At 37.2% G+C, this 20,040-nt stretch overlaps 2 protein-coding genes across 3 annotated transcripts in view; both read left to right on the top strand.

Moving 5' to 3' along the window:
- Positions 1 to 12,050, top strand: part of LOC117435611 (peroxidasin homolog) — a 125,681-nt gene extending 113,631 nt beyond the window's left edge. For both annotated transcript variants that reach the window (XM_059016748.1, XM_059016755.1), the window contains 6 exons: positions 879 to 1,013; positions 3,306 to 3,514; positions 6,008 to 6,131; positions 6,893 to 7,028; positions 9,866 to 9,979; positions 10,077 to 12,050. In XM_059016748.1, the coding sequence (XP_058872731.1) occupies positions 879 to 1,013; positions 3,306 to 3,514; positions 6,008 to 6,131; positions 6,893 to 7,028; positions 9,866 to 9,979; positions 10,077 to 10,208 (850 nt within the window). In that variant the 3' untranslated portion in view covers positions 10,209 to 12,050. The remainder of the gene's footprint in view (positions 1 to 878; positions 1,014 to 3,305; positions 3,515 to 6,007; positions 6,132 to 6,892; positions 7,029 to 9,865; positions 9,980 to 10,076) is intronic.
- A 2,374-nt stretch (positions 12,051 to 14,424) lies between these two features.
- LOC117394535 (uncharacterized) overlaps positions 14,425 to 20,040 on the top strand; it is a 50,308-nt gene continuing 44,692 nt past the window's right edge. The window contains exon 1 of the mRNA XM_059020879.1: positions 14,425 to 15,600. Within this exon, the coding sequence (XP_058876862.1) occupies positions 14,751 to 15,600 (850 nt within the window). The 5' untranslated portion in view covers positions 14,425 to 14,750. The remainder of the gene's footprint in view (positions 15,601 to 20,040) is intronic.

Genomic DNA, 20,040 nt, shown 5'->3' with positions numbered 1-20,040 from the left:
ATTACTTGTAATTGTCTTTCAATACAATTTCATATCACCAGCAAACAGGTGTGATTAATCTATTTAATAGATTGGATGATTAATCAATCAATAGGAAATGCCAAGATTAAAACCCCTAGTTTTAATATAATACATTTTGAAATAATGGGATTAATAAATAATTTGATTGATCTTTATCTTTTGGACATTAATCACTCAATTCTGAATGCTGCACTGAGAAAATATCTCAAGTGGTTTTTGTTTAGTCAGTGTTACAAATATAATAGTATTTACTTTATGAAGAAAAAAAGTTCTGAATAAATGTAAACCATCATTATTCCCATCATCACTGACTTAACAGAGTGTTATCAAGTCAGGACAAATGTGTTTGTAAACATTATAAGGCGGTTTATTTTGTTTAAATGTTGAACTTTGTATATAGGTGATTAATGGCATATTCTAGCTAAAGTGCTTGATTAACATCATAGCAAACTATTCATGATGATAAAGCACAGGGTGTTGGAATGAATAACTATGCTCTTTGGCTAGATGCCTAGTTGTTACCTAGTTAAAGGGGTTCAAGGACATAGCTTTCATCTTCCAAATGTAAATATACTATGGTATTTTAAGAAGAGAAAAAAAGGATAATTGTATTATACCTGTAGGTGCCCTTGTCAAATATACCCTAGAATATATGAAAGTAAATGTTTCCCCTTCATCCTTTGTTGGATTTATTTATTTATTTATTTATTTATTTTTTGCTATTTGATATTATCTTAAAGTAATAAGCACACTTCACATTTTTATTTTGTGCTTTGATGAATATTTTCAGTATACACTTGAATGACTTCTATCAACAGTGTGCCTTTTTCTCCCAAATCTGTGTTTAAAATGTTTAGGTTGTATGGTACACCCTTGAATATTGACCTTTGGCCTGCAATGATGGTGGAGGATCTTATTCCTGGAACTAGAGTGGGGCCAGCCCTCATGTGTCTGTTTGTTACACAGTTTCAGCGACTCAGGAATGGAGACAGGTAACAATATCTTCCAATAAAATTAGAGCCATAATAGTGTTATAAATACTATACTCATTACCAATTGCAGGGGGGGGGGGTGGTGGTGATTTACAACTTATGTAGATAAAACAACAAAACACTAGTTCCAATAATTTTATTTTGTAGAAATGCTGCCTGTGTCTAATGACACTGCTTTTTAGCAACATTGTAAGTTCCTGCTAATTTAATTCTACACCAAGTTATCCAAAGGTTTTCATTGTTAGTCCTTTGTGCATAATCCTGTTCGCTTGACCAACTAACTTCTGATGCGGTGTGATATTATTGGCTAACCATGACAATCTGCACCAAAGCAAAGATCTATAGAACTGTAGCCAAGCAAGTTTACTAAATATAACTGTTTCATCTAGAAAAGGTTTAACAGTATTTACCCGTACTGAAGAACAAATTCTAAGAACCCACACCAGGCTGTAGAAGCTGTACAAACTATTTAACTTTTGCTAGAGATCAAGATTTTCAGTAAAGAGGAGTCACTTCCTGTGTGTTTACACATGATCGGTAAGTTCAGTAGTATATGTATTCAATTCTAGTTAAGTAAACCTGTGTTGGTTTGCTTCCCTGCTGACTGGCATATTAAAATTTGAACTAGTCAAAGAAAACTAGCTTCCAGATGTAAACTAGCCACAGCAAAACTCCCCTGTAAGCTGAACTGCAAACCCAAAGCAACTGGATGCAAGTCACTTAACCTCCTTGTGCTCCGTCTTTCGGGTGAGACGTAGTTGTAAGTGACTCTGCAGCTGATGCATAGTTCAAACACCTTAGTCTCTGTAAGTTGCCTTGGATAAAGGTGTCTGCTAAATAAACAAATAATAATAATAATAATTTGTTCACCTACTGTTGGTATATTAATCTACATCTACCACCTGTTGTCTGTTATTATTTTATTATTATTTATTTCTTAGCAGATGCCCTTATCCGGGGCGACTTACAATCGTAAGCAAAAACATTTCAAGCGTTACAATACAAGTAATACAATAAGAGCAAGAAATACAATAACTTTTGTTCAAGTAAAGTACAAGTTTGACAAACCACAATTCAATAATACAGCAGATAATAGTGATAGTTACATCAGGATATGATTAAATAGTGATAGTTACATCAGGATGTGATTAAATACAAAGTACTACAGGTTAAAAACTTGGCAGATTACAGTATTCTGAAGTACAGGATTAAATGCAGTAAAATAGGGGCTGATAAGAGCAAAATAAAGCACATTTACATGAAGGGTGATAGTGTCCCAGGATACAAACAGAGGAGTTCTACAGGTGCTCTTTGAAGAGGTGAGTCTTAAGGAGGCGCTGGAATGTGGTCAGGGACTGGGCAGTCCTGACATCTGTAGGAAGGTCATTCCACCACTGCGGAGCAAGGGTGGAGAAGGAGCGGGCTTTGGAGGCAGGGGAGCGTAGCGGTGGTAGAGCTAGTCTTCTAGTGCAGGCGGAGCGGAGAGGTCGAGTGGGGGTGTAGGGAGAGATGAGGGTCTGGAGGTAGCTGGGTGCAGACTGGTCAAGGCATCTGTAGGCTAGTACAAGAGTCTTGAACTGGATGCGAGCGGTGATCGGGAGCCAGTGGAGCGAGCGGAGTAGTGGAGTAGCGTGGGCGAAGCGAGGCAGAGAGAACACCAGGCGGGCAGCAGAGTTCTGGATGAGCTGGAGCGGACGGGTGGCGGACGCAGGGAGGCCAGCCAGGAGGGAGTTGCAGTAGTCTAGGCGGGAGAGTACCAGGCCCTGGACCAGGAGCTGGGTAGCATAGTTGGTGAGGAAGGGTCGGATTCTTCGGATGTTGCTCAGGAAGAATCGGCAAGTGCGTGCCAGAGTAGAGATGTGCTGGGAATAAGAGAGGCAGGGGTCCAGGGTGACTCCAAGGTTCTTAGCTGAGGAAGAGGGAGAGAGTGTGGTAGATTCCAGAGGAACAGAGATAGAGAGATCAGAGGAGGGGGAGGAGGAGGGAAAGAAAAGGAGGTCAGATTTAGAGAGGTTGAGTTTGAAATGTTGCAAAACATTTTAAAAATGATGCAGAGAAAAGCTAAGAATTACACATATGAAGCAGCAGCTACAAAATAAAATTGAACAAATTCACGTGCAAAGAAATATTGATCAATTTAGGTATGTCTTAATTGAATGGAGAGAATGTCTTGATAAGAATGTTGATTTGAAGGAAATCTTGTCTGTATATGTAGAAGAAGCGTGATTGACATGCTGTTATCCAATCAAAGTTAAACCATATGCATGGACTTGTTCTTTCTGCATTTTCTAGGCTATGGTATGAAAACCCAGGAGTGTTTACCCAGGCTCAGCTCACACAGCTTAAACAGGCCTCCTTAGCTCGTGTCCTGTGTGACAATGGGGATAATATCCAACAAGTCCAGTCCGATGTCTTCTTAAAAGCAGATTACCCTCAAGGATATGTGTCCTGTGAGGAGATCAGCAGGATTGATCTGAGAATGTGGCAGGATTGCTGCGATGGTAAGTTAATGAATCACAAATTTCACTGAACTATTAAGTGCTTTTGGAGCGTGGATGATGTGAAACAATGTTAAACTTGTGTTATCCCATGTTCACTGTAACTCAGCTAGACATAAAGCAAATGAAGGAAGGGTCACCTGAGTTGGCTGTTTTGAATGTACATGCAACCTTGATAAATAGCAATACAAATTAAATATTCCCCCTCTTTTGTATTGATTTCCTTATATATTTTACAACGTTTACATTGCATTGAAAAGAAAATAACTTAGCTTAATTTCACAAGAGAGCACAACACAGACAACATGAGTTACCGTCTAGTACAGTATAACTAATGCTTTTTATAATAGTAGTTTATTTAATATTTGTACCCACCCAAGAGCTCAAAATTCACAACCCTGTCTGTGGCTCATGTTTGTTACTAATTTTCTTTTTACGTCTGATCTCTTTTCTTTGTTTTTCAGCATTGTGTTTAAATGTTTCCTGTGGATTCTCCACGTGTTTCAATTATTTCCATTTTCACTGTACAAGTATTTCACTTTTGTTTGTCTGATTTTTAATGTTCTAAGCTGACCATTCGGGCCTTTTCAATTATATTCCTTCACAACACTTTCTCTGTGCTCAACCAGCAGCACCAAAATGTACACAGAAAAGCTGTTCAGGGCAGGCACTGAGGCAGGTTGGTTACAGCCAGACACAATCATTATTTTTCTGCATTCCTACAATTTACATGTGTGTATGATACTATCAAAAATGAAATAGTATTCATTAGGAGATGTCAATTTTAAGCTCAGCCACAGTTAATTAACCAGAGGTTGACTTTATATTTGTAGTCAACAACGTTTAGTTCTTTTCACTGCTGATGTTCATTATGTGTTATTAAACTAATGTCTGCCCCTGTGTTTTATACGTAAATTGGCAGCTGTTTTTTTTTTTTTTTTTTTTTTAATGAACAAATTCCTTTGGTAATGTTAACGGCAGGTATGCCCTATGCTTCAGTTATATTACTTTAAAGTTAACACATTATGTCAGCAAGTCAAAAAGTATCATATCATCCTCATTGATTTTTGAGCAGCAAAAACCTGAGTTATTAATTTTGGCAATGAAATGCAGTTCTTAATTTGCCAGTTTGAACTGGCCTTAACTTTTGCACAATGTAATCAACTAAGGCTGCACTTTTTGATCATTATGCTGACTTGTGTTTTGACGAGGACATGCACTGTACTTTCAGTACTGTTGAAAAGTCAGCAAAAATGAACATGCAAATTACAAATTTTAAAAAGGCCATTCTCTACCCCTTATCTCACTATCCACATATGGCTCTACAAACCATTCGTAGAACTATATTTACTCAGAACACAAAACATATGTTTATCATTTTCACCATGTGATACCACCTACCAATTTGTTCAAGTTTGCTTTTTAAGTAATTTGGTGGCTTATCCACATGTATATGTCTTAAATATTTTTTATTTGAGGGCCAGTAAATAAACATAAGATGATATGCAACAAAGTTGACTACAGCATTTATATTAGTATATTCACTCACTGTACCTTATGGTGTCTTCTAAATACCACTCTGTAGTACAAATGTGCTTGTCTGTGCTGCATAAGTATGGAAAGTGGCAGGCCAATTCTGTTTACTTCCTCCACATGTTATCAGTCTTGACCCCAACAAGGATAGTGCATTGATGTGAGCCAGAATACAAACGCTGCCACATTATAAGAGAGGTTTTGAATACCAAGATGAAGTCTGCTCAACATTTAAGATTTTCTTGCAATTATATTAAAAACAAACAGCAGGAGACTTTTAATTAGGTATTATATTAACAGTTATAAAAAAAGCTATGCCAACAATTTAAAAAAACTAATATTTGTAAATAAGAGAAAATCTTTGATTACATGGTGTTAAATAAAATATCAAAATTATGTTTATATAGTTGTTTTTTTTTGTTTTTTTTTAAATATATTACGGTATGTCTTAATCCTAAAAGGTAAAGCAAAACTTTTGGCCATCGCTGCACAAGGCGTTGTAAAGAGTCTTGAGAGATATAAATCCATTCAGTCATTACTATTTCATACAATTGGTGCAGAGAGGTAGGCAGACATGCTCAACTGGATTGACATACAGGGATTGAGGTGGTCAGGGAAGATACCATACAGTCTCTCTCATGTTCCTTAGACAATTGGCGAGAAACAAGTGCGTGGGTGTAGATTTTTTTGCTTGAGGCAGAAACTCAGTGTGTGAGACCGATCTATATATCACTTCACAAGTGTTAAAGCTAAAATAACTTCTGGAAAACAAAAAAGGTCTGTAAATAACAAATGGCTTTTTAAGACTGCTGCCATGCTAATTGGAGGTAAGAAAATGGGTTTTAAATCATTTGTTGCCCTTTTAACAAGCCGTATTTGAATTACGTTGTTTAGAAGAGGTGCTTGTTGACTAGGTTATCATGCTCTTGTACCACTTTTTCTGATTCTTGTATTTGTTCTCAGATTGTAGATCCCGGGGACAGTTCAGTGCACTGTCCCAACACTTCCACAACAAACGCTCTGCAGACCACAGCTATCCTCTAGAGAAACAACAGGGAGATGTCCGAAAAAATAAAAAACAAAAAAGGTATTTACAGCATTGTAAAACTGAAAATGTTGAGTCATTTTAAGTCAAGTCAGACAGGGGCCTCAACATCACAGAATTGTATGACAATTTGCCAAAATATTTTTGCTTCCTATCTGTACACGACAAAATTACTGTACCCGATTTCAACTACTTGGGAATTTATTACTACCCAGGTGTAATGGGAAAACAGTTGGATAACGCTTTAAAGTAATGGCCACACATTCATAATGAATTTAAGTGGAACACCACAGGTATAGCAGCTAATGCACTGGAATTCATAGGAAATGGCAACCGTTATTCTTAAGTGTAACCCAGATTGTACAGTACATTAACAGATACTTTGTTTTGCTAACTGATTCTTCAAAAACACAATACAGTGTTCTCTTTTGCTTTCCATGCTCTTTAAGCCTGATATATGTTATTAGCTGTTGTGTCTTTGCTACTTCTAACTTTTTTTTATTTTTATTTACTGTACTTAATGTATTATGCATTATTCTTTACTGTATCTTGTAAAGCGCTTTGTGATGGTGGGCCACTATGAAAGGCGCTATATAATAATAAAGATTGATAGATGAATATTTTAGAACAGATTAATGGGCACTTTAATCCCACTTTTACATAATTTGAAGATCTCTGTTTATATGTGCACATATTGATATCTAGGCAGGGTTTACCGAATAGCATTTTATGAACGTTTAAACATTACTTTTATGTTCCAGTAACATGCGTTTTCTTTAATATGGTTGTTGTTCAATTGTTAGTTTCAGATTTAAGGAAGTAATGGAAACAACCAATAATTTCACTGATTATTCAGAGGGAAATCAATTAGACTTCGCTCAGGATTTCAGCAGCTTTATGACTGAAATGCAGAGGACAATATCTTCTTTAAGAAAACAGGTAGGTTTGAAAATGATAGTAACTTAAAGAGAATAAACATACTGTATTTAGCATGCACTCATACTCTACAATATTATCCCAATTTATAACAACACATGCTTACAATAGCTAGCCCCATACAATAGTGCACTTACTCTAACCATGATATAATAATGTTATTCATATTTACCCAATTTCTCCAATGTCCCTATTTACATAGCTTTCTAAGAATGTTTTCAGTTTAAATGTTTAGCACCACCATTAACATCTGACCGATCTTAACCTTAAATCAGAATTTACTAGCAAAGATGTAAAGTACTGTAACCCACAGGGCATGTAACTAGATGAAATCAGTAAATTACTTCCCTGTCAAATGGCGGTATGCTGCAGCGCTTCTGGGATCGACCACTCAACCATTGATTACAACAGCTTGGTCTAGGAGTCGTCCCAGAGCGTTGTTGCGTGCTTGCTCGAGTCTCAAATTAAAAAATTGGCCCCATGGCTTCAAGCTCTGGGTCGCTCTGGTCCCGAGCAGACTCAGTCGGACCAGCTATCGCTGCTGGCTCATCTGCATCCGCCCCAGAACCCTCACTGACTGCCCTCAGTTGCAGGACTGCCTCCACTGTTGAACCTCGTTCTTAGCGGCCCAGCGTTCCTGCTTTGGGTTTAAATTTATGACAAAACCATGCCAGGTCACGGAATGGGAAAATATCTCCAGTTGTTTCCTCTTCCTGAGCCAATTGGTCAGGAGGGGCTGGGGAAGGGACTAACAGTGCACTAAACTGCTCCCAGTCCCATCCCAGAACTACAGGTTACAACACACGAGGGCACAATCCTACTCGTACCTTGGCTGTACAGGCTCCAATTGTAATACTCACCTGGTATGGACGTACCCATGGATGCAGGCCACAGCAACCTGTCCCTTTAACCGGTGAGAGCAACCCTTCTTTAACCGGTGAGAGCAACCCTTCTTGAATCAGTGACTGACTACACCCTGGGTTAAGGTAGGCTCGGGTTTGTGTGCCTTCCACGGTCACAGGAAGTACAAAACCTGGAGCGCTTGCACTCATTGGGCAGGCCAAACCGACTAGGCGAAATCGCAATCCATGGTGGGGCAGTCCCGGGAAAGATGCCCCACCTCGTGGCATGACCAACAGCTCAACGGTTCTATTTCTAGCCCTGCAACTTCAGCAGCAGGTGCAGATGTTGGAGCTAGCAATGAAGCTCAGCGAAGTTGTGGCCCTCTAGACCCTCAGCCTGGTGCAGCCCGCTACTCAGGGCCCGCTCCTCAGCCAATCAGGGATTCACGGTCAGCCTCCTGTAGAGGCTTGCAGGTAGATAGATAGTTTTCAGTGAAAGCCAGAATACTACAGTGTAAAACAGCTTCTGGCCACTAAAGTAATAGAGCATACATTTTAAAAGAAACTTTGAGGCAAGTGGGGAAATCTGGACCTGGAGGAGATTAATGGGGAAATGAAAAAAAAAAAAAACATGTAACACCGCAAAAAAGAGAGGATGATATAAAAATTGAAAAAACAGCATGTATATACTGCAAAACTGAATTTTAAAAAAGCCAGTGATTACAAATAATGCCCTTGACTGTACTGATGAAAAATAACTAGCCTGAGGAAATGTTTCCTTATTGAAATTGATTGCAGGAACAAAATAAATGGTGTAGACATCAGGGCATTCTCACAAATCGACCCCAGGAGATTTAGTTAGTTCTTCTATCTTTCCCTAAAGAAGGTACCGTCTTCTTACATAATCTTTTTTTTTTTTTTTTTTTTTTTTTTAACTCACAACACCTCGTAAATATGTTTTAAATTGTTTTTATTTTGCACCCTTTATCTTGTGTTTTTATTAATGAACTATAACACTAGGGTTTACTTATTACAATTATATCTACGGAAATACCATTCAGGCATAAATCATTCAAAGTGTGGTTAGAATGAAATTAGTCAAGCATAATAAATAGATTGATTAATATCCAGGCCATATAAATGATAACATTATACATATTGATTGATGCTGGCTACTCAGCAATAATTATAATAACAATAAGAACAGGAAGAAGAGTATACATGTTCAGTTTAGCTACTCCAGAGAGCAGCATGTTCTACATTTTGAGTAGGTCCAACCTCCAATATCAGATTGTGGAGGCAGCACATTTCTGATGTGTTTGCCAGCACAGTCACTGCTTTAAGGGTACAAATGGGACCTTTAAATGGCTGCAGATAATTTGCTGACCACGAAAGTTAAAACACTGGTCTATTGGGGATGTTCAATGTGGCTGTATACAGACCATTACAAAACCTCAGAATGCCCATAGAAACACAAACATGGAGTCAGTCTTATAATAAATATTGAGAACAGAGAAGACATCTGTTCTCTAAACATGTATTTTACAGTAAAGCATAGTAGGCATAAATTATATTTACAACTGAAGAAAAAAAAAATGTTTTGTTTCAAAACACAATTCTATCAAACTTTGAATGACTGTACAGTAAGGAGAACAACAATAGAAAGTAATGAGGACAAACATAACAAATAAATGAGTCTCGTTGTACCTGGAATTCCAGTGCCATTTTCCCATATTTTGTATTTGTTTTGTTACGTAAGAAAAGTGTGAAAAACCCTGAGAGCCTATGATCCAACCATTTTTAAGAACTAAATAACAAAATAAAACTGGAAAGCAAAAGGGAATCAGGAATAGTAATTGCAGAATCAATTTATCAGTCATGTGAAAGACATTCCTTTACATAGACGTGCATGACTGTTAGAGTTTTCATTTTTTGTCCAACCCCAGTCCAGTGTACTATATATGGCATAGTAACTTGAATATTACTTAACCTGAACAGATAAACAAGCTGGAGACTCGGCTTAAAAAGGATGTCTGCATGGATGGAAGTGGAATCCACAGAAAAGAAGGTGAACGATGGGCAAAGGAAGTATGCACCAGCTGTCACTGTGAGGTAGGCAAAGCTGTGTGCTTTTTTTTTAATAAGCATTGCTATTCTCCACCGCAGCTGACATACATTAATGCCATCATGTTTTGTTTTTTTCTTTTAGAATGGACAGATTACTTGTTTTGTTGAAACCTGTCCTCCAGCAGAGTGTTGGAAGCCCTTCAGAGTGAAAGACAGATGTTGCCCTGTTTGTTCAGTGCAAGAAAAGGGAACTGGATCAGTCGGAAACTTGTAAAGACAGGATGCAGATGATTGGTCATCAGCTTGCATTGTCTACTGATGTTCACAAGAACCTGTCAAGCAGTTATTGTTACTGCTTACTGTATGCACTAAGTCATCAGAACTATACATGTGAAAAACAGGGAGGATTTATCAATTCTTCCTTTCACTATTGAGACATTTTCTGCCATTGCCAAAAAAAAGTAGATTTTAGCTGCAAAACTGCAGATTTACTACCAGAGGTAGCATTATGTGGTTGCATTTTTTTTTTTAAGTTGAGGATTATAATTAACGGGTCGAGATTTTTTTTCACATTTATTACAATTTTATTATTACTATTAGTTTTTGTTATTACAGCATGCACCACACACAGGATTAGCAAATTCATTTTTTCTGACAAAAAAGTTGAGGTTAGGAAGATAGCCTTTAAAATGACATTAACTAAGTATTGTTCATTGACTACAAAGCATTAGTTAACTATAATACAGTGTTACAGTAGCTGGTGAAACAAGCACTTCCTATGACAAGATTATTTTAAAGTACCCATTCCCTTTGGTATTCTGTAAAAGGGGACCTTTAATTTCAAACAAGGATAAGCATTAATGGAAACCTAGACATTGCTATACAATACAGAAGAAGATTCAACACCTAATTTGCAGAATACTAATTTGACACAATTTTGTTTGTCAAAATGTCAAGCAAAACAGAATCAGGTTGCAGTTAATCTAGAATATTTTCACAGACTAGAGCTGGGCACAAAATAGTACAAAATAGTGCTTGCTTTGGAACAGATATTCCCACCCTCAAGGCTCTTGGTTTATACAACGAAAATGTATTTTTTGTAATTTGCATATAATATTAAGATAGCTGAAAGTCACATTTAAAACCAATTCTGTATGATAAATGGGTTCAAAACTCACAGGTCAGTTTTATTAAAGTGCGCCACAGGGTGAATATGTTGTCAGAATTTGAAACAGCATTTCCTGATAATGAGAACATATAAATGCCATAATATGACATTTGATACCAATTATAAAAAAGGTTGCACACTGATTCATTAAATATATGTTATTATTCATAAAATGTAATATGCAGTACCTTTTAAATGATATGTGAATAGGAATACAAGTACACTGCAAAACTGCTTACTCAACTAAAGTAGACATTTCAATGGCAGTTCATCTACATTCACGATGTGGAACACTGTAAAAATACTGACAGGCTTTCTGATTTTGCTTGTGAAATAACTGTACCTCATAACAACACAAAGACAGGGATGTTCGACAAAAATTGGTGCTAAGTGTTATGCCTCAAGAATAATAGTGTGTTTTTTTTATAACTGACTATACGCAAATACTGTAACATGCTAATATGTGTAAAGATTAGTTTTCAAATAGTTATTTTACAACTATATGACACAAGTTCCTTACATAGCACTGTAGTTGAAATGTAAGCAGTGCATTTTAAAAGGGCCAGAACTGTATTTTCTTTAACAGATTGCAATTAATTTTTAATGTGGCTTACAATATTTTCCCACAAAAAAAGTGCTAGGTTATTTAATAAAGTAACATATTTTGTATTTTACAGGATACAGGACAGATTATATGGCATATGAATACATTGTATTTTTTTTATTACAAAGAAACATTTTTGCATTATCATCCTGTATAAGTATATTGACACAACTATGTGCAGCAAAAACCATTAAACAAAATGGACTGTACCACTATAAGCATAATGTACAGTGAAAAACTAATTTGATTACCACCTTTAAATGGTACTGTAATAGTGCTTTGTGCATAAACATTTATCCTATTGTATATATTGTGACAATAAAGTTTTATTTTCAAATTTGAAATGTGCATCTGGTTCATGAAGAGCATTATTTTTTTTACAATAAAAGAAGTCTCTTGTATGATTATGTTCACCATGGAAAAGGTTAATTTCCCCAAGATATACTGTAGGTGATTCCCTTTCAAGTACGAAATATAATGATTACCTTATGGGTGTTTACCTCGTAAAGACCCCATACCTGAATAGATATAACAAAGCTGCACACAGTGCCTATGACGCAGTCATGCCCATCCCCAAGGGCATGTAAGGACTGCACGCACAGATCACAGCATCATTTTTCCTTTCACGTGTTGCTTTTATCTGCATTTAATACTAGCTATTTGTGTATTACACTAATTAATGCAATAATTACTGACGTTGTATTAGTTTACGACTTGCACGTAATTTATGCACACAGCCTGTTGTTTTTTTATGTCCCGCAGTGTCCTTGTGCCCCTTGTGAAGCCGGCGGCTCATCTTGCTTAGCTCCGGCTGAAGGTAAAATTAGAGTTCCGTTTTTGTAAACGATATTATTCTTTTCTGGACTGTAATTGTTGTATTAGTGTTTTCTGTGAGAAAATGTTTTTCTCGTTTGTTTTTCTGTCTTTTTTCACAGAAACATGAGCACAGCTGCTTGGCTCAGCAGCTCTACGTTGACCGAGATACGCACTTCGGCTGAGGCTGCTTGCAGTCTCTCCCACAGGATCTCGTTGCCGTCTTCGTGACTGCTTGCGGCACCATTATGAAGGCTGTTAGGGCTATAACAAGCAGGCTTCCCTCAGTCTTGTATTCGTATAGACTGTTGTTTTGCCAGAAGCTTATAACAGGTGGGCATCCCTGTATACTGCTTCCTGTGGTAACGCAAACAGAGTAGACCTGTAGGTCACCGACCCGCTCCGTTCCATTCCTAACCCATTACATTACCGTACTGAACCAGGACCGAGGTTACCGCACCGGTACAGCTATTGAAGCGGACCTGTTCCGTACCATACCAGTACTGTACCATCGGTACCGTACCGTACCGACCCAGTGCTACAGGCACCAAACCTACCCATACTTTTATGGTTCCATACTGTACCGTACCAACCCGGAGCTGCCAGCACCGAACCGACCCGTACCGCTTCCTGGTCAACGCACCAACCCCGTACTGTCCCAGTTCGGACCTGTATTTACATCCCCTGTCTGGTATCAAGCAGGCCTGGTTGACAGTCCCGTTGCTGTCTATAGCAGCCGAGGTAGCAACTGTACATTCTTACTGTACATTGCTTGCTAATTGCATAATGCCTGGGTTTTATCCCTGTGCCAGCAGCCTCAAGGACCAGCACAGTCGGCTGCCCCTGCTGCCAGAGGTGGTATTCAGAACAGGCCAACGGCTATTCACCGTGGAGGCTATGATAAGTTCCGCCACCCGGTGCAGAGACAAAAACCTCAGGCCAAGCCACAAGGTGAGCAGCGGCCCAAGGCCCCTTCTCAGGGAGCCATCTGGAATATTGGCGTCAGTGCACCACAGACATCTGGGTGCTTACTACCGTTCAGACTGACTACTCACTGCAGTTCAAGCACAGTACCCCTCCCTTTCGGGGTGTGACTGCAGCATCAGTCACAGACCCACAGGACGCCGTTGTGGTGTCTCAGGAGGTAGCAGTTCTGCTGCAAAAACGGGCTATTCGTATCGTACACCCCTCCAGTTGATTAATTAGGCTCCAGTCACAAGTGCATAACAAGGGTAATCACGGGTGTTGATGTTGGAATTAATGTTGGTGATAGAGTTGTGTTGCTGTGCTGTGCTTATGTCTGTGTCTGTGAGGTTTTTGTATAAACCTTTTGGTTTGGCCCTTATGCCTTTTTATTTGTTAAATGTGTTTTGTTTAGTGTTTGTACTTGTAAATAAACATGCGCGAAAACATTTCACTGCAGCTTTCTTGTCTCTGAGTTTCCCTTCCTGGTAGAAACAGCCTTGCCAGTAACACTCCCCTGTCACAAGGTCATACTTGTCTGTTGCTTTTCATAAAACATTATCCAAAAATTAAGCCACAATAACAAAATGTTAAATTCAACCCTCACTCATTATAACCAGTATTGGGGCATTTTTGGGAGGTTAGTAGTATATTGCTGCAGGGTCAGAATAATGAGATGTTGATCATGAACTGTTTAAATCAACAGTGAGGTTTCTTTGGTTACTGTTTTTAAAGCACGTATTGTTTGTTTGTTTTATACTTTCCTAACCTATGCATTTAACAACTCAGAACAGGTTTGTCTGCTTTGAAGTTAGACCTTCAAAGTGAACATCATGTGCCTTTATTTAACCTGCAAGCTGTAGTTACTGGGCAACGCTATGTTTAGAGTGTGCCAAGAGCAAGGCACTTCCAATACTACTTAAAAAAAGAAAAGAAAAAGGTCACAGTTAAGTTAAATTACATCTCGGCACCACATGAATGTTAAACAGAATGATTTAAGAATATACCTGAAATTAACTCTGGGTAGGGACAGCAGTTTATTGATTAGTTAGTTGGTATTTTTTTTAAACTTTTCTCAGGTAGATAATACTGGGTTTTAAAGGTGTTTTGTTAAAATTATATAAACGTCAATTCCATTTTTGTTGAAAGAAATATAGAGGATGTGTGCTCAGCTTATTGTTGTCTTTTTTGTTGTTAAATACAGAAGATGAGCAATTCTGAGGGTGCAGAAGAGAATCTTTAACAATATTCTTCTACAAGTACAAAATATGGCAGAACAGAAGGACAAATCACAGGGAGAATTAACAGAAGATCCAATGGAGAGAAATGAAATGGATTTTAATGAAAATGCAGCAGAAAATGGAAATGAATTTGACAGGAACACGCAGCTGAAGACATGCACTGATTCTTCCAACGATTCAAATGCTCCAACGTTCAGCCAGAAGAGATCTACCAAAGGAATTTTTATTTCATATGGAAATAATGCCGGGTTCCTGGAGAGACAATTTGTTTGTGAGACAGTCAGGCAGCTTAAGGAAATTAACTTATCTGAAGACATTTGGTTTGACAAAGATGAAGTGGATATTTCTTCCTGTATGTGGTTTCCACAGCGGATTGAAGCCTTGGAGAAATGCAAGGCTGTGATACTATTCCTTTCTCAAAGTTATTTCCAAAATAAAGTGTCTCTCCTAGAGAGCAAAATACTATTGAAAAGATTACAATCAACCGAGAGAAGAGTTCATGTATTTCCAATTCTTTACAATAGGGTGGAGATACCCAAATCATACTCACAATTGTTGGATGGAGCATTAGACCTTTCAGGAGCGCAGGTGGCCAAAACAAGTGTGTCTGAAAAAAGCTCCATAGTAATAGGAAGCCTTAGTGAAAAGATTGATAGATATGTCATTAAAGCTCCAGTTTCCCTGGTTACAAACCAACTGTCTGAGAGGCTTGGAAAGTTCAAAGGTAAAAGGCTTGCCACATGGTCAGTAGAGGACACACAGGAATGGCTTCTTCATGCTGGAATCAAAGAGTTTTACAGACAATCTTTTGCAGAACTCATGATGGATGGATTTCTGATGTCGTCCCTGACAGATGAAGATCTGTCTCAGTTCTTAGGTATCTTTTTTTCTCTTTATTTTTTTTTACTTTAATAAAGTAAACATCTGATGCTTTGCTAACTAAATCCATTGCTCATTCATTGATTAGTCTTTAAAAACACCTGTGTGTAGTGAACACTTCTGTACAGTATATTTTCAATCTTAAATCATACTTCTATAAAGACCATCTAACTCTTGGAAAAAAAAAGGTTATTAACATATTTTTCCTTTTTTGTTTTAAACTGTATGATTCATGCAGTTTTCAGGGATTCTGGGGGATCTGTTTCTGTTTACAATTCTAATATAAAACAGTAAACAAAAAAAACAGTATACAGTGGATATGGAAGTTAACCCTAAAGTATGTACAGCAGCAGAGCCTACACAGACTCATGTCAGTTTGATAAATATGGCAGCATGATAGTCTGTGGCTATGAATTTGTATTCAAGGAAGGAAATCAAGAATGAAAGACCATGGGCCATGGGCAAGTTGAAAGACACATTTTCAGAGAGGAACACAATAATTGTAACATTATAAAACTAGCAAGAAACTACGAATAACTCTTAAAATGCTCCTTCCTGCAACTAAGTTGTTAATATTGCACCATGTACCAGTTAAATTATTTTATTCAACTAAGAAAAATGGCCTTTGCATTTGCTTCAAAATGGGGTCCTATATGATATATAAGCAGTTAAAATGATTTTTCACATTAGAATGATCCTGTTTATCATGACTGACAGTATCCTCCTACACACGATCTATTGAGTCAAGACTAAAAGCCCAGCTAAAACTTTATTCAACAGGAATGCACAGTGCAATCAGCAGGGGATGTACCTGTCGGCAGCAACGCCACAATGTCTTGTCACTCTGTTAATCTTTCAAAAGCTTCAAGCTGACATGTTTGGAGTTTTTTTATTTTAAAATAGGTAGCTATCTTATTATGTGTTGTTTCAAAAGTGACATTATATATATATATATATATATAATGTTGTATAACACTATTTTTATTAGGTACACTTAAATATATAGTATGTATGTAGGTTTATGACTTGTAAACAAATGCAAGCATGAACATTGATCTGTGATTTAAGATAAGTTTAAAGGTCTGCTAAGCTATAAATTGGTAATGGAAACAAAATGGATATGACATTAATGATGGTAATAATTTGGTTACACTTTAAAGTCATTGCTAATACAATTAGTGCTCACATTATTCTATTGGTATGAAATACTATGTCATGTAAACCAGGGCAGTGGTACAGAGACACAATGCTGCACCGTTGTCAGTTACATTTCATCCATGCCTATAAAGAATGAGAGTAAACACTTCACACAGATCTTAAATGTTTATTAAGGGTTTTGTCTTGGTTTCCCCCGAGCTAAACCTCAACCTTCTCTCTCTGACAGTAACAGATACAATTTGCTGTGGCCTGTATTTTAAAACCATCTATTTCTTAGCCTTTATTTGTATTCGTCTGTTCTGCATCCACCATTATCCAACATTATCGTTGTTGCTATATATCACTGTAGCTATATAAAGAATGTAATATGTGCTGCAGTCTTAAATAAGACAGCAGCATTCACCCAGTTGCTAATACTGGTACAAAAAAATGCAAATATTTGCTGAGCATTTTAATGTTAAATGGAAAAATCTCAAGTAAATTAATTAGTTTGTAGCCTTATAAAAATTACTATGCAGTTAAAAACATATTCTTGAATAACAATTTAAGTAACCATTTTTTTATACTGGCCATAACAATTCTACTAATATTAAAACAACAAAAAACTTACAATTTCTACTTAGGTTCAATAGATCAGTGACACTATATTGTTCTTTTTTACAATTTTAAACTCTGTTAAGGGGCTAACTAAACAGTTTCATGGAAGTTAGTGAAGAAATGTGTATGTTAAATGCTTACATGGACACTGTCTGGTGAAGCCTAAAGGCATGGACATCCAAACTCTCAGCAGCAGCATTACATTTACAACTTGTCTTTTAAACCACCAGAGGGTGCTATGGTGTAAAAAAAATACAAATAAAACATGCTGAAAATTAGTTGTACTTCAAGTTCTATATCAGCAATTTAACAGTCTTGATTAACTATTATTGCATTTTCTTGAGAGAGGTAAAAGACAAATATCCAGAAAGGAAATTTAATTGAAAATGCTTATTGCATTGAAAAATAAATTGTACAGATAGAACCCTACGGCAACAGCTACAGTAGTTTCTTATTTCCAAGGAAACTGCATTTTGATGTAGGTTTAATTATATGCCAGCTTGCACATAAAGTCAAGCCTGTTTAGAATGAGAGTTGTTGCACCTGGGTGTACAAATACGGTCAGTCAGGAACAGAGCTAACCAGCTTGTAACTGGTGTTATTTAGGCTGTTTTCATTATCAGTTAGGCTTCTGTAATTATAAGCAGACAGGGAGAAGTAGGCAGCAGTGAAAATGCATTGCAGGGGTTGAAGACTGAAACACAACATCACCATGTGCGGGCAAAGATAGTGAGGGGCCTCAGGCTGTCTGTTTCCAAAGTGTGCAAGTGCAGCTAGTGCTCCAGAGCAATACATGTAAAAACTCCATTCCTGTGATTGTTCGGGGCATACAGCTGCCACCTGGTATTTACTGTACTGAGATACTACAGAAATATAGGTTCACTGCACCCAGCACTTCAGTAATGTATCCTTCTCTTTTGTCCAGCAAATTGTTGTACGTCACAAGTGGGTTTTTAGCTGATTAAGTTGCAACATGGGGCAACTCAATTTACTGAATAGTACCAGCAAAAAGCCTACTTTATAATACATGTGAGGTTGCTAGGGATATAATTCCAATAATAATAACAGAGTACATTGTACAGATCACCTCTAGTTAATTCCTTTTGTACACTTGGAACCGTGTTTTCAATGTGCCCTCTAGATGTGTTATATTTGAGAATGGGCATTTTAGTGGTCACTAGTGATATGCCCCCTTAACACTAAAACCGCTGAGATTTTGGACTACATACAACCACCGCACCAGCAAAGTCAGCGGCTCCATTTTAAAACGGATTCGATATAAAAATGAAAAACAAACAATCGGATACAACTTAATATTTTTATTTATGAATATCATACATAATATTTTCAGAAGAGAAACGCCGTATTTACATTGAAAATAATTTTTTTTTCTTTTTTTTTTCAAAAAGAGCACATATACATAAACATGAAAAACTGCAATAAAATAAACTTCACGCAATAAACTTCTGTGTAAACAGGTGTAGAAAGCTGTATGCACATATAACATTATAAAACATAAATAACTAGTTAGAAAAATAGCATACATCAAAAATAACTTAACTTATGCAACGTGAAAGCGCTCTGAGTGAAACAGGAGTTCAGAGGTTCTGAGTTCAAAGGTCTGTTCAGAGTTTTATTACAGCTTTCTAAGTACAATTAATGCAGAAACATGCTTTTCAACTGTACCAGTGCATTTGCCATAGACTGCCTTTTCATAATGGGCGCAGACATCAAAAGTTCTGTTTGTATTGCATTTAGCAACCTGGCATTGTATTTTATTCCGTGTGTTAGTGGGCACAGCGCTGGCTGAAGGTTGAGGGTCAGTTGTCTCTTATCAAAATGAAGTAGCTCCAGGGCTAGCTGCAAAATGAAGCCTTTTCGAGTGATTGTGTTGCCGGTGCACTCCTTGTACAAAACAAAAGCCTGTCCAAAACATTCTAAAAAACAAACACAGGCCGTCTGCGAGTACCACCTTTGACAGAATACAGCCGTGTCATTTGATCCAGTATATCCACACCGTACTTTGTTGCGTTGTAAAATGCAACAGTCTGGCTTTCGTTTAGCATCAGTCCCGATCGTCACTGATTTGTGCAGAGCTTAGAATAAGCACTTTTTTTTTTCTTTACACCTGTAAGTAGCGTAGCTATATCACACTGTATTGTGGTTCAATGTGTATATTTTGTGACAACTGCTAATAAAATAAGTAATAATAATATATGATGATGTGTAGAATGACTTTCATTAGTGTTTCAGCACTCGACAGAAGTATATAATATAATTCTTCTTTCACAATGACTTTGATTTTATTACAAAGCCCAGCCTAAATTGTCAGCTATATTATATTGATTTCAATATGCAGCATAAACTGCGGGTCTGGCGGTTAAAGAAGCAAGTGCTTATAACATATTCATGTTTACGATTCTGCAGCTGAAACACTGTATTGGTATTTAATTCAAATATTTAGTAACACTTAAGAACGGACATGCACGAGATATTCACATACGCGGAGATATTTAAATTTGAATTGCAAAAGCCGTTCAAAAAGCGGCTATGGTGGTGCTAGTGTTAAAGGGATACTTTATGTTATCTGCATTTTCCTAATAATTAATTTATTAGATGTTTAATTAATTACTTAATTAAGCCAATCGCTCCTTTTGGAGCATAGGCCATCGACAATAACCAG

Source organism: Acipenser ruthenus, chromosome 3 (assembly GCF_902713425.1).
Source record: "Acipenser ruthenus chromosome 3, fAciRut3.2 maternal haplotype, whole genome shotgun sequence".
Taxonomy (NCBI): domain Eukaryota; kingdom Metazoa; phylum Chordata; class Actinopteri; order Acipenseriformes; family Acipenseridae; genus Acipenser; species Acipenser ruthenus.
This window is presented reverse-complemented; position numbering and strand designations above follow the sequence as displayed.